The sequence below is a fragment of the Tachysurus fulvidraco genome, chromosome 13 (assembly GCF_022655615.1).
Source record: "Tachysurus fulvidraco isolate hzauxx_2018 chromosome 13, HZAU_PFXX_2.0, whole genome shotgun sequence".
In the NCBI taxonomy this organism is placed as follows: domain Eukaryota; kingdom Metazoa; phylum Chordata; class Actinopteri; order Siluriformes; family Bagridae; genus Tachysurus; species Tachysurus fulvidraco.
In genome coordinates, this window is record NC_062530.1 from 5,856,005 (window position 1) to 5,869,609 (window position 13,605).

The following is a 13,605-nucleotide window of genomic DNA, read 5'->3' on the forward strand; positions in this document are numbered from 1 at the left end:
AATTTGACTCTAGGGAGCTCTTGGGCTCTAGAACCCAACTCCTCTGGACTCTCTACTACTCTGGAGTTGCCCACGGTGAGAGGCGACGGGCTGGTGTGGCCTTGCTCATAGCCCCCCAGCTCAGCAGCCATGTGTTGGAGTTTACCCCGGTGAACGAGAGATTTGTTTCCCTGCGCCTTCGGGTTGGGGAGAGGTCTCTCACTGTTATTTGGGCCAAATGGCAGTATAGAGTACCAGACCTTCTTGGCGTCTCTGGGAGGGGTGCTAGAAAGCGCCCCGACCATGGACTCCGTCGTTCTACTGGGGGACTTCAACGCTCACGTGGGCAGCGACAGTGACACCTGGAGGGGCGTGATTGGGAGGAACGGCCCCCCAACCTGAACCCGAGTGGTGTACTGTTATTGGACTTCTGTGCTAGTCATAACGAACACCATGTTCAAGCATAAGGGTGTCCATCAGTACACATGGCACCAGGACACCCTAGGTCGGAAGTCGATGATCGACTTTGTGGTTGTTTCATCTGACCTCCAGCCGTATGTCTTGGACACTCGGGTAAAGAGAGGGGCGGAGCTGTCAACTGATCACCACCAAACGTATTGTGAGGGTCTGCTGGGAACGTTTGGCAGAGTCTCCTGTTAGAGAGATCTTCAACTATCACCTCCGGCAGAGCTTCAACCAGCCGCACGGAGTTGTGGCCGTAAGGTCTCCGGTGCCTGTCGTGTCGGTAATCCTCGAACCCGGTGGTGGACCCCAAAAGTAAGGGATGCAGTCAAGCTGAAGAAGGAGTCCTATCGAGCCTGGTTGGCTCAGGGGACTCCGGAGGCAGCTGATAGGTACCGGAGGGGCAAGTGAGCTTCAGCCTGGGTGGTTGCAGAGGCAAAAACTCGGGTCTGGGAGGAGTTCAGTGAGGCCATGGAGAAGGACTATCGGTTGGCCTTGAAGAAATTCTGGCAAACAGTCCGGTGCCTTAGGAGGGGGAAGCAGTGCCCTGCGCACACTGTTTACAGTGGGAGTGGGAATCTGCTGACTTCGACTGGTGACATCCTCGGATGGTGGAAGGAGTACTTGGAGGATCTCCTCAACCCCACCAACATGTCTTCCACTGAGGAAGCAGAGGCAGAGGGCTTGGTTGTGGACTCGTCGATGCCCCAAGCTGAGGTCTCTGAGGTAGTGAGCTCCTTGGTGGCAAGGCACCGGGGGTGGATGAGATCCGCCCTGAATACCTTAAGTCTCTGGATGTTGTGGGGCTGTATTGGTTGACATGCGTCTGCAACATCGCGTGGCGGTTGTGGACAGTGCCTCTGGACTGGCAGACTGGGGTGGTGGTCCCTCTGTTTAAGAAGGGGGACCGGAGGATGTGTTCCAACTACAGGGGGATCACACTCCTCAGCCTCCCCAGAAAAGTCTATGCCAGGGTATTGGAGAGGAGAATTCGGCCGATAGTCGAACCTCGGATTAAGGAGGAACAATGAGGGTTTCGTCCTGGGCATGGAACACTGGACCATCTCTATACCCTCACTAGGTTGCTGGAGGGTTCATGGGAGTTTGCCCAACCAGTCCACATGTGCTTTGTGGATCTGGAGAAGGCATTCCACTGTGTCCCTCGTGGTGACCTGTGGGGGGTGCTCTGGGCGTATGGGGTCCGGGGCCATCTGCTAAGGGCTGTCCGGTCCCTATATGCCCGGAGCAAGAGTTTGGTTCGCATTGCCGGCAGTAAGTCAGACTTGTTCCCGGTGCATGTTGGACTCTGGCAGGGCTGCCCTTTGTCATTGGTCCTGTTCATTATTTATATGAAATATAAATATATGCAGTTGGGGGCCGGAGGGAGTCCGGTTTGGGGACCACAGGATTTCGTCTCTGCTTTTTGCAGATGATGTTGTCCTGTTGGCTTCTTCAAATCAGGACCGAGTGTGAAGTGGCGGGGATGAGAATCAGCAGCTCCAAGTCTGAGGCCATGGTTCTCAGCTGGAAAAGGGTGGCTTGCCCCTTTCAGGTTGGTGGAGAGCTCCTGCCTCAAGTGGAGGAATTTAAGTATCTTGGGATCCTGTTCACGAGTGAGGGAAGGATGGAGAGGGAGATCGACAGGTGGATCGGTGTATCTTCTGCAGTGATGCAGTCGATATACCGATCTGTTGCGGTGAGGAAAGAGCTGAGCCATAAGGTGAAGCTCTCTATTTACCAGTTGATATACGTTCCTACCCTCACCTATGGTCATGAGCTTTGGGTCATGACCGAAAGGACAAGATCCCGGATACAGGCGGCCGAAATGAGTTTCCTCCGCAGGGTGGCTGGGCGCTCCCTTAGAGATAGGGTGAGGAGCTCAGTCACTCGGGAGGAGCTCAGAGTAGGGCCGCTGTTCCTCCACATTGAGAGGGGTCAGCTGAGGTGGCTCGGGCATCTGTTTCGGATGCCTCCTGGACGCCTCCCTGGGGAGGTGTTCCGGGCATGTCCAACCGGGAGGAGGCCCCGGGGAAGACCTAGGACATGCTGGAGGGACTATGTCTCTCGGCTGGCCTGGGAACGCCTCAGTATTCCCCCGGAAGAGCTGGAGGAACTGTCTCGGGAGAGGGAAGTCTGAGTGTCCCTGCTTAGACTGCTGCCCCCACGACCCGGCCCGGATAAGCAGTAGAAAATGGATGGATGGATGGAAAATATAAAAATAAAATAATAAGTAAATAAATAAGTAAGTAAGTAAATAAATAAATAAATAACTCTCATTACTCCCCGATGTTTTATAAACACTGGTTTGAGATGGCGGTCCAACCAATCCATTCTTTAATGAAAAGAGGTGTTATTCTAAGCAAACTAGTTAATATAGAATACCTAATCTGTGTTTATGTAAGAAAAAACAGATAGATGTGATCCATCTCTCTTTCTCTCTCTTTTTGACCTGTGAGCTAAGCTGTTTTGAAAGTTTACCATTACTGTTCCATTAGAATAAAGCAGCTATTTGAAACCTCCCTGATAATTTTTCCAAATGTACCAATATATAAAAACACTGGTAATCTATTTCATGGTTGTTGGATAAGATATTGTTCTGAAAAAATTGCATCAGTTTCCATATATTATTTATTACTTGTGAAAAACAAGGAGATACACATCTAAAAATGTATTCTGATATACCCTGGTAGGATGAAATAAAAACAGAACCCTTTAGAAATACTTTTGCTATTTATGTTTAAAGAAGGAAGGATATACCAAGAACATCATTTCCACCATTAAGTACATACGTACATACTCTATTACAGAGGTGGCAAAAGTATACACATCCTTTACTCAAGTAGAAGTACAGATACTCATTTTTTAAAAGACTCCAATAAAAGTAGAAGTAGTGACTACACTCTTTTACTCAAGTTAAAGTAAAGAAGTATGGGCTCTGACATGTACTTAAGTAAAAAGTCGCCGATACTACTACCTGTTTAGTGTCATGCTGGTAACTGGACGTCATGTTTTACATACATTATATATATATATATATATATATATATATATGTGTGTGTGTGTGTGTATGTATATGTATATATAATTTTGGAGTGTGCTGATGGATATTTGTGTTCATCAGCTACAAGAGTGTTACGAAAGGCAGGCACTGATGTAGGTGAGGTAGGGTGGAGTCAGCGTTCACATTCATTCCAAAGGTGTTCAGAAGGGATGAGATCAGAAAACCAATCAGGTGACCCAATAGTTTTGGAAATATAATGTATACCAAGTGTATCACCAAGGCCATATCCCAAACTGTAGGGAGATTCCAGCTCTGTCCTTGAAAACAACTCAAAATTATTGTGATGTTTTACAAATGACAAAATTAATGTTAATTAAATTAAGCACTTCGTGTGTTTTTGGGTTGACACCAGGGGCGGTTCTAGGATTTCATCTATACGGGGGCTTAGCCCTCAGTGAGAATTTAAAACAAGAAGAGTTAATATTATATATTATATGACAACTCTGGTAATAAGTATAGTGAAATTTCACTGCTTTTGGTTGCCGTCTTTGCAAGCTCAAGGTACAACAGGCTTAGGTCAGAATCAGCAAACACAATATCGAAGATGAGGCAAAAATCAGAAACGGTAATACAGGCAGGAGGTCGGGGCAGGCGGCAGACAATCATAGAACAGAGCAAAATCAAAATAGAGTCAAAAACCAGGAATACACATACAGAAAAACGCTCAGACCGATAGCAGAGACAAATCGAGACTTCGCAGAGAAAGGAAGTTCAAATTCATGCTTTATAGGAAGCAGGTGATTGAAAGCAGCTGGTGGCGGAAGTTGCTAGCATTCGGGCGAAGGTTCCCTCTGGTGGCGGTCGGGAGGCGAGGCAGGTGCTTCATTCATAACACCGTCTTTGCGGCTTTCCGCCGATCGACGTTATAGATAAATGTCTCCAGCTCTGACTGCGCGTACCTGTGTTTCTCCATAGAGCGGGCGGAGCAAAGTGTAACGAAGTAAAAGTATACATTTTAGCTAGGAAATGTAGTGGAGTGAAAGTGAAAGTTGACATAAATTTAAATAGCAAAGTAAAGTACAGATACGTGAAATTTCTACTTAAGTACAGTAACGAAGTATTTGTACTCCGTTACATTACAACACTGGTGACCACCGCCGAAGATAAAGGCTGCAGGACCTGATGGCTGCTTGCCTGTGCTGGATTACCTCCCCTGTTGCAAGTCGAGTGTTTACGGCGTACTGTTTATGTGTTAATGTTGCTGAGGTTTTTCCTGTTCCCACACTGTACTCTCCACCAGAGCATAGTCTGGGGGTTGTTTTTTTCTCCTCCCTTCCATCATGTTATGCTGTATTTCTTTTCAATTCCCTGTCTTCCTGTCCTGTCCCCCCTTGACATATTGTATGTATTGTATGTATGGACAGGTTGATGGCTAATTTCGCTGGTACCTGTGACCAGTTACAATAAAGGCTAGTACTACACTACTACTACTAAATTGTTTTATTTGCAGCTGTTGATTCCTGTCAATTTTAAATACAATAGATTCAATCTGATTAGTGCTTATGTTGGCAGTAGACAGCTTCACATTTGTAGACAGCACCAATGGAAGGAGATAATCACAATCTTCAGCAATCGCCCCAGACATCTGTCTGTAGTGCTGTCAAAAGCAAGCCTCTGGTTAGCCAACCTGTAAGCTGTGATATTAGGAACTAATTTGAGGACAAAAACGTTTATAATGGCCTATTATTTAAATTGAAAATGTGCCTGAATTCGGCACAATGACTAAGCAAATATGTATTGAAACACAAGATATGTGTATGTTTAAAGTGAAAAAAAAAAATTAAAGACAGTGCAAAATCAGTATACAGTCAATAGACAGTACAATATAATTCTCTACACGATTCAGTCTTTAAAGCAAACTCTCTCAGAAGGTATCAGGCTTTTAAAGATTTTAAATATTGCTATAATTGTTTTTCATAGTTTTCTTCTTGTTCAACTCATATATGCACAGAAATGTTCCTATCCATATATAATCAATTTGTTATCATTTTAATCGGTGTATAACTATAGTATCCATTAAAAAACATTTGGATTAAGTTACTAGCTGTATGCGGCAGGGGTATAATTTTTTCCCCCTCGGTTTAAAACACAAAGCATATACAAAAGGATTAGATTCAATGAAACATGATATTCATCTTGACAACTATTGCCTACATAATAAATGTAATAAATGATTACTTATTTTTGGTTGGTAAAGTTTTATTTTAATAGTCGATGAACTTTCATTTATCAAATGCCAGTTATCAAATTCTACACATTTTCACATCCCTGCATAAATTTCACATCTGTAGCATACCATTTAGAGAGTAACTGACAACATGCCATTATCATATTCTAAATGTTGTAGTAGATTTTAAGTAGGATGACAGATTTACTACAGGTGAGATTTTCTCAGAATGCTGAAACAATGGATATTGGAATAATACTTACAAAATAATTCACATAAAAACAATAATTTTATAGTCTTTCAAAATTAAAATAAAGAATACTGTCTTAACTTAACTATATATCAATTTTGAATAAACACTTTCACCTTCAAGTAACAACAGAAAAATATTAAGTTAGTGAAACTTGTATATCTAGTGAGCATCCTTTAAAAGCTGAGTAAAGGCGGAATTTGCCCGGACTTGTTTTGCTGCCAGAGCGGGACTACTAGGAGCTGGAGAAACATGAGAATCGAGGCTATATAGGTAAGTTAATATTTTTGCTTTGTTTTAATCTCAGCTGGCACCAACTGTGACTTAAACTATGACTTAAAACACTGCCATTGATTCTGACCTATTTAGGATGATGTGGATAACGAAGTAATGAAGATTGGCATATCTAGAGGTGCCACAAATTTTGACCCATCAGCGCCAGTATGATCATTGTAGGAAAGGAAGTCCTGCAAGACCTGGATGTATCCAGAGCCTGTGCCCTGCTAATGGGGCTGATACTGTACTGTATATGCTCTCAATCTCAGCTACCAAAGCAACTAAAAAATATTTTTTTTAGGTGTTTCAGAAAATTATTTTTGAGCTGGATTGTCTGGAAGTTGTATTAAGTTAATTAAGCTCTCTAATAAGGTTTTGATGTCTTTCATTTTGAAATTGCCACTTTTTGTTTGTTATGTCACTTGGTGTAGCCACAGGTTCATATAATCTGTGAGTTTGCGTGTGGATGCAGGTAGCTGGGAGTAGCTGGGACGCTCACTTTCTGTTGACCGTTTCTTTTGTATGTTTCTTTTGAACGTTTCTTTTGTACGTTTCTTTTGAAAGTTTCTTTTGTACGTTTCTTTGGATATACGTTTCCTTTGAACTCCCTCTACTCAGCCTCTTAGCGGCTACTGGTTGCTGCTATACTTACTATAAAAGGTTTGTGATATCTACTTAATAATGACTGAGTTGAAATTACTCAAAAATATGCATGCAAATTGTTAATTTATTATTTTTAAGTTGAGCCAGTGTATTTTTTTTAGAGTGTATGCATACATGCATTAGAATGCGAGAATGTATCTACTGTAACAGAGTAACAGTCTCACATTGATTCTAGGTGTTGTTACTGCCTGTAGCTATTCCAGTTGGTGTGCTCCACGTTCGTGTATGGCTGCAGTGCTGTCCAGTTTCCAAACCTGTTTCCAAACCTATTTCAAGGTTAATCTTTTGTTTACTTTTCCTTTTTGTCTGTTTATATTGTTTCGCCTGCTCTTTTTTAGTTGTATAAATCTTTTATGTCTGAAGTTTGAAGTATTTCATTTGCAATTTTGATTATATCTTTACGACTCTTCTTTAGTTTGCTTTTGTAGTTCTTCAGTTGCATTTGATTTTGTATTGCTTCTGGGGTTTTGTCATGGCGCGGGGCAGGAATCGGACCCAAACGCAGGATAGTAACACAAAACAGGGTTTAATAAAGGGGACCACGAGACAGGACAAAGACAACAGTAGATTCCGTGCTGCCATCGGCAACACAGCTCACATTTATACACAAGACAATCAGATACAATTAGGAGCAGGCATGGAAACAAGGCAGGGCAGACAAGGGCAGGGCAGACAAGAACAGGGCAAACACGTGACAAGGAACAGTAACAAACATGCACGTGGCCAAAGTCCGGGCTGAACCATAACAGGTTTGAACTGTTTTGTTTTAATTTGGATTTTGTGATTTTTTTGTTTGTTTGTTTGTTTGATTTACTTTCTCTTCAATTGCAGTAGATTTCGTTTTTGATTCATATAATTTGTTTACAGAGTCTATTTTTCTCTTTCCCAGTTTTTTACCCTTAATTGTATTTTGTTGAAATTGATTTGTTCACGCAATTATTTATTGGTTGTGAAAATTTAATTTATTTACTTTTTTTTTTTTTTCTGAGTTAATTCAGCCTCTAACGTGATTGTAATTCCGTTTGGCTGAAAAATGTTTCTCTATTTTTTTAATATTGTTTTAATGAAGATGTCAATAAAGATGATTTTGTGTTGTTACCTGTCTCTGACTCTAATTAGTGATATGAATTTGTGTATGCCAGTTGTAGGTGTTCCACTCTAATTCTCGTGAAATTCCCAAAGTGGCGTAGTCGAAACTGACACCTTGTTACTTTTCTCATTTGTAATTCTAGTAATTGTTGTTGCCCTTCATAAACCCCCGCCATATATATATATATATATATATATATATATATATATATATATATATATATATATATATATATATATATAGTTGCAATCAGAAATATTCAACCCTCTCACCTCAAAAGACATTATAGTTGTAACGTGTCTGTCTGTGTTTTCCCCTTGTTTCTGTCTGCCGTCTCTCCCTGATGTTAATTGTTTGCTCCGCCCACTCATTGCTCACCATGGACACTAATTACATTCCATCTCTTCCCCAGGTGTCTTGTCTTTGTCTCTGATTGTCTCTGCGTTGTGATTGGCTCCTGTCTACTATATTTACTCTGTCTGTTCACTTCCCTGGTGTTGGTCGTTGTTGGTGTTTGGTTCATGTTGTTCTCTGTTCCTGTTCCGTGTCCTGATCTGTTTTGCCTGCCTGCCTGTATGTTTGTTTCTTGTTTTTGTCCAGTAAAGTCCTATCTGCAGTTGGATCCTCTCTTGCCTTTTGTTTCACCGTGTCAAAGCGTGACAGAATGACCACCCACATGGATCCAGCAGAAATCCTGCTTTGTCTATATCAGGAGGACTCCCCAGTCGAGGAGTATACGGAGGTTTTCGTTGACCTGTGCAACCAGGTCAACTCTGACGAGAAGACTCTCAAAGACATTTTTAAGCACGGCCTTACGGACATCCTTCAGTACGTGATACCGTCTACCCGAGAGATGCAATCATTCTCGGAGTTTGTCAACTTGGCGTTTGTCCTGGGCGGGTCCACGCTGAGCGTGAGCAGTGTAGAGACGGAAGCCGGCCGTAAGTATTTTGGGGGGGGCAGCAAGCATCGGGGTCCGTGGGCCACAGCGTGGAATCAGCCACGGACGCCCGAATGCTCCACAGTGCCTCCGCCCAGACCAGTCCCTGGCACACCCGTGATTGAGCCAGTTCCCATGGCTACCGTACCGGCGAGCTCAGCTGAGGTCCGTGCTAACCGGCTGGTCTCCAAACTGGCGGATACCCCGATGAGGTCGGCTCGGGCGGCCGGCATCCCTAAGCCGCCAGCTGGACCAGCCGGGTCGCCGGAACCAGCCTGGCCGGCGGAACCGACCGGGTCGACGGAACCGACCGGGTCGACGGAACCGGCCGAACCGACCGGGTCGACGGAACCGGCCGAACCGACCGGGTCGACGGAACCGGCCGAACCGACCGGGTCGACGGAACCGGCCGAACCGACCGGGTCGACGGAACCGGCCGAACCGACCGGGTCGACGGAACCGGCCGAACCGACCGGGTCGACCGAACCGACCGGGTCGACGGAACCGGCCGGGTCGACGGAACCTGCCGAACCGACCGGGTCGACGGAACCGGCCGAACCGACCGGGTCGACGGAACCGGCCGAACCGACCGGGTCGACCGAACCGACCGGGTCGACGGAACCGGCCGAACCGACCGGGTCGACCGAACCGACCGGGTCGACGGAACCGGCCGGGTCGACGGAACCTGCCGAACCGACCGGGTCGACGGAACCGGCCGAACCGACCGGGTCGACGGAACCGGCCGAACCGACCGGGTCGACGGAACCGGCCGAACCGACCGGGTCGACGGAACCGGCCGGGTCGACGGAACCTGCCGAACCGACCGGGTCGACGGAACCGACCGGGTCGACGGAACTTGAACCAAACACCAACAACGACCAACACCAGGGAAGTGAACAGACAGAGTAAATATAGTAGACAGGAGCCAATCACAACGCAGAGACAATCAGAGACAAAGACAAGACACCTGGGGAAGAGATGGAATGTAATTAGTGTCCATGGTGAGCAATGAGTGGGCGGAGCAAACAATTAACATCAGGGAGAGACGGCAGACAGAAACAAGGGGAAAACACAGACAGACACGTTACAATAGTGATGTTGATAAAAGATATTGATACTTACGAGTTAGTTTGACAACAGAAGTTGACTTAACTTTGAAGTTTAAATGAAAATTGTAACTCTTGTAACACATGAGCATGTGCTGAAAGACTTGCTTGTCTTGCTGGAAGATCCAATGATCACCAAGGTTTAATTTGTCAACAGAAGGCATCATGTTCTTCTTTAAAATGACCTGGAATTTCTGGGAATCCATGATGCCAGGTACACGATCAAGATTGCCAGTTCCTGCCGCAGAAAAACAGCCCATCATCAATGACACACCTCTGTGCTTGACCGTGGGGATGGTATTCTTTTGGTCATAAGCCTGACCTTTTGCACGCCAGCTGTACCAGTGGTCCATATGTCCAAAAAGTTCCAGTTTGGTTTCATCAGTCCATAGAACTGTCTCCCAGAACTCTGTAGTTTTATCCAAATCCTTTTTATCCCGGCATATTCTAGTCGACTCCTGATGTTCGTCGACGTCAAGAGTGGAGTGCGTCTTGGGGTCCGGCCATGAAGTCCTGATTATTCAGTGCACTTCTTATAGTTGCCACTGAAGCACTTGTACCAGCTCTCATCAGGTCATCCTGTAGCTTCCTTGCAGTTACAAGGGTTTTTTCTTAGCTGTCCTGATTAAGTTGCTAAGGGCCCTTGATGAAATTTGTGGGCTTTCTTCCACAATTTCCTTATAATGGTCCCAATGGTGTCTCTTGGAATGTTAAATATTTTGGAAATCTTCTTATACCCAAGGCCCTTCAGATGTGATGAAATAATCTCCTCTTTCAGCTTTTGTGGAAGCTCCTTTGTCTTTCCCATGATTGCAACTCACCTTGAACACCTTCATGGTTGGGGTTTATACAGTATATGAATCACAGCTGAAGCAAATGAAGGATTGTTATAGAGTTCCCAAAAACTTACTGATGTTTCAGCTCCATTTCGGGCCATAAAAACTGTCAGAAAGCTTTAAAAATAACAATATTATTTAGGGGTTGAATAATTGTGACATGGCTATCTTAACAAAATATACTGTTACACACAAATACTACATCATACATTTTCTGTGTTGGTTTAATGCATCACTTAACTCATAGAGAAGTCATCCAAAGCAGAATCCCGAACTTTGAAAAGATTTTTATTCATAAATCCTTAAAACTCTTTGGGGGTTGAATATTTCTAATTGCAACTCTAATATATATATATATATAGAGCAGCTGAACTGTCACAGGAACCTCCTGCTTTTACGTGTTCACCCACGCACAGACACACACACACAAGCACTGCACAAAAAAACAAGATGAATAAGCAGACTGCTGATCTTCACAGGTAAAGCAATTTAATCTTCCTCTCATTACAAAGGTTTGCATTTCTAGTAAAATATTTTTAAAACATAAGATATTTTAAATTCATTCTTTTCTGGTCTTAGTTTAATTTTCATTTAAATAAGGTGAATAATGGGTTTGAACTAGACATTTCACACAACTAAATTCGACTTTAATATATTAGTATATTCAAATTAGTGTATCTTGTTTTAGAGCAGTTAAAATTTGGAGCTTTTGAGTACAATTCTCTCGTACTGAAAACCTGTTGAAAATTGCGCCACATGGCAAAGAACTTTGAAGATTTGAGAATTAGAAATGATACTAGTTTTGACATGTTCACTTAAGGTGAACTCATGTTTGTTGGCAGTTATTTAGACATTAATAGCTGTATGTTGAGTTATTTTCAGATTACAGTAAATCTGTACTGCTATTCAAGCTGCACACTAGTAGTTGTGTCCATTGAGAACATATTATGAAATGGTTGCTGAAATGTGAGTGGTGTACTCACTTTTGTGAGATACTGTGTGTGTGTGTGTATATATATATATATATATATATATATATATATATATATATATATATATATCTCCTTTTTATATCCGGAAAAATAAGAATACTTATAAGTATGTAGTATAACTATTCTTTCTTTTTTCTTTAACAGGAAAGCCTCACGGCAGTCTGTTGCTCCAAAGACCCTCTTTATCCTAATTATCATTGTTGTGCTCATATTTGTGATATATTTCCTGACTGTTTTAAAACCTGTGAAATATTACAAGCCTGACTGTGTTAAAAATATTACAAGCCTGACTCACTTGAAAAAGTCAAACCTTAAGGCATGCGGAAAGAAAGTAACAAATGACCCAATCATTAAAGTCACCAATCATAAAACATACATGGTTGGCTCCTATGTAGAGCACCGAAAGGAGGTGAAAATGATACGGACAATTGCTATAGTGCTTCGCAGTGAAAATGCAGAGTATCAATGCATGCTGTGCTGCAATGGAATGAAGGTGTCAGTATCTGCTTCTTTAAACATTCACTCTGATCACTATGGGTTTGAGTACGGCACTGCTGATATTATATGCCAAATACCGGAAACGTGTCCAACACCAACACATGTAGCTATCACTTCCAAATCACCTAAAGGAAATGGATCATTGCAGGATATTCATGCCTTCCATCCTGTTAGGAATCAACAGAAACAGGAAGTCTTTCCCTATGAATTCACAGTTTGCATTTCAACCATGTTTGACTATGAGAATGTATTGCTGCTTGTGCAGGCCATGGAGATGTACAGGATACTCGGTGTCCAGAAGGTAGCTATTTACAAAACCAACTGCAGTAATGTTACACAGAAGGTCCTGGATTATTATGTCAGTCAGGACTTTGTGGAGCTCATCCCTTGGAGTGTATCGTCCTACATTACTGTGTCCAGAGGCTTTATGAAGTGGAAATCGCCAGGGGAACTACACTACTTTGGGCAAATCGCAGCACTTAATGACTGTTTGTATCGTTACATGTACAAGAGTCACTATGTAGCTCTTCAAGATCTGGATGAATTCATTCTACCATTGAATGTAAACAATTGGACAGAACTCCTGCCTGAATTGGAGAGGAAACACGGTCTGCAGGTGGGATTTTATTTTGAGAATAATGTGTTTCCTTTTTACTTGAAGGATTCAAAATCTGAGTATTCACCAGACTTCTGGAAGAAGGTTCCGGGAGAAAACATTTTAGAATATGTTTATAGGTTAAAAAACAACAATGAGTCAAAATTCAATAATTTCAAAGTTATTGTAAATCCTCGACTAGTGTTTGAAACTTCAGTCCATGGATTTTTGAAATCAGTGAAGGGTATTCAGAGAGTGAACCCTGAGGTTGCCCGCATGTATCACATAAAGAACTTTATTAAGAAAGATGATGCGTTCAAAGATAACTGCATACTGAGAGACACACATCTCAGAGACTATGCAGATAGGCTGATACCTGCTGTTTCTGAAGTGCTTCAGAAAGCACTAAACTTGCCAAAAGTGTAAAACAAGTCTGTGATGAGCTAGACAACTATATGTAAAAAGTATGGTCATCATATGTTAAGTAAAGTAAAGAAGCCATTTTATATAAACATGCCAAGCAAATCTAAACATACCAAATGCATGCTGATAAAGCTGGAGAGTTTAGCTGAATTGTACAAGAAGCAGTACATTTCCAAAGAATATTTCTTAATAAATTAATTCTTATGAAATATAAGTATTTAAGCATTTATTCAGGAGGATTAAACTGTTCAGCATGTTGTCAGGCAC

At 42.7% G+C, this 13,605-nt stretch overlaps 1 protein-coding gene across 1 annotated transcript in view; it reads left to right on the forward strand.

Moving 5' to 3' along the window:
• The window catches only part of LOC113634363 (glycosyltransferase family 92 protein F13G3.3-like), a 36,369-nt gene extending 22,968 nt beyond the window's left edge, over positions 1 to 13,401 (forward strand). Inside the window, exon 3 of the mRNA XM_047822185.1 lies at positions 13,336 to 13,401. Within this exon, the coding sequence (XP_047678141.1) occupies positions 13,336 to 13,341 (6 nt within the window). The 3' untranslated portion in view covers positions 13,342 to 13,401. The remainder of the gene's footprint in view (positions 1 to 13,335) is intronic.
• The last annotated feature ends 204 nt before the right edge of the window (positions 13,402 to 13,605 follow it).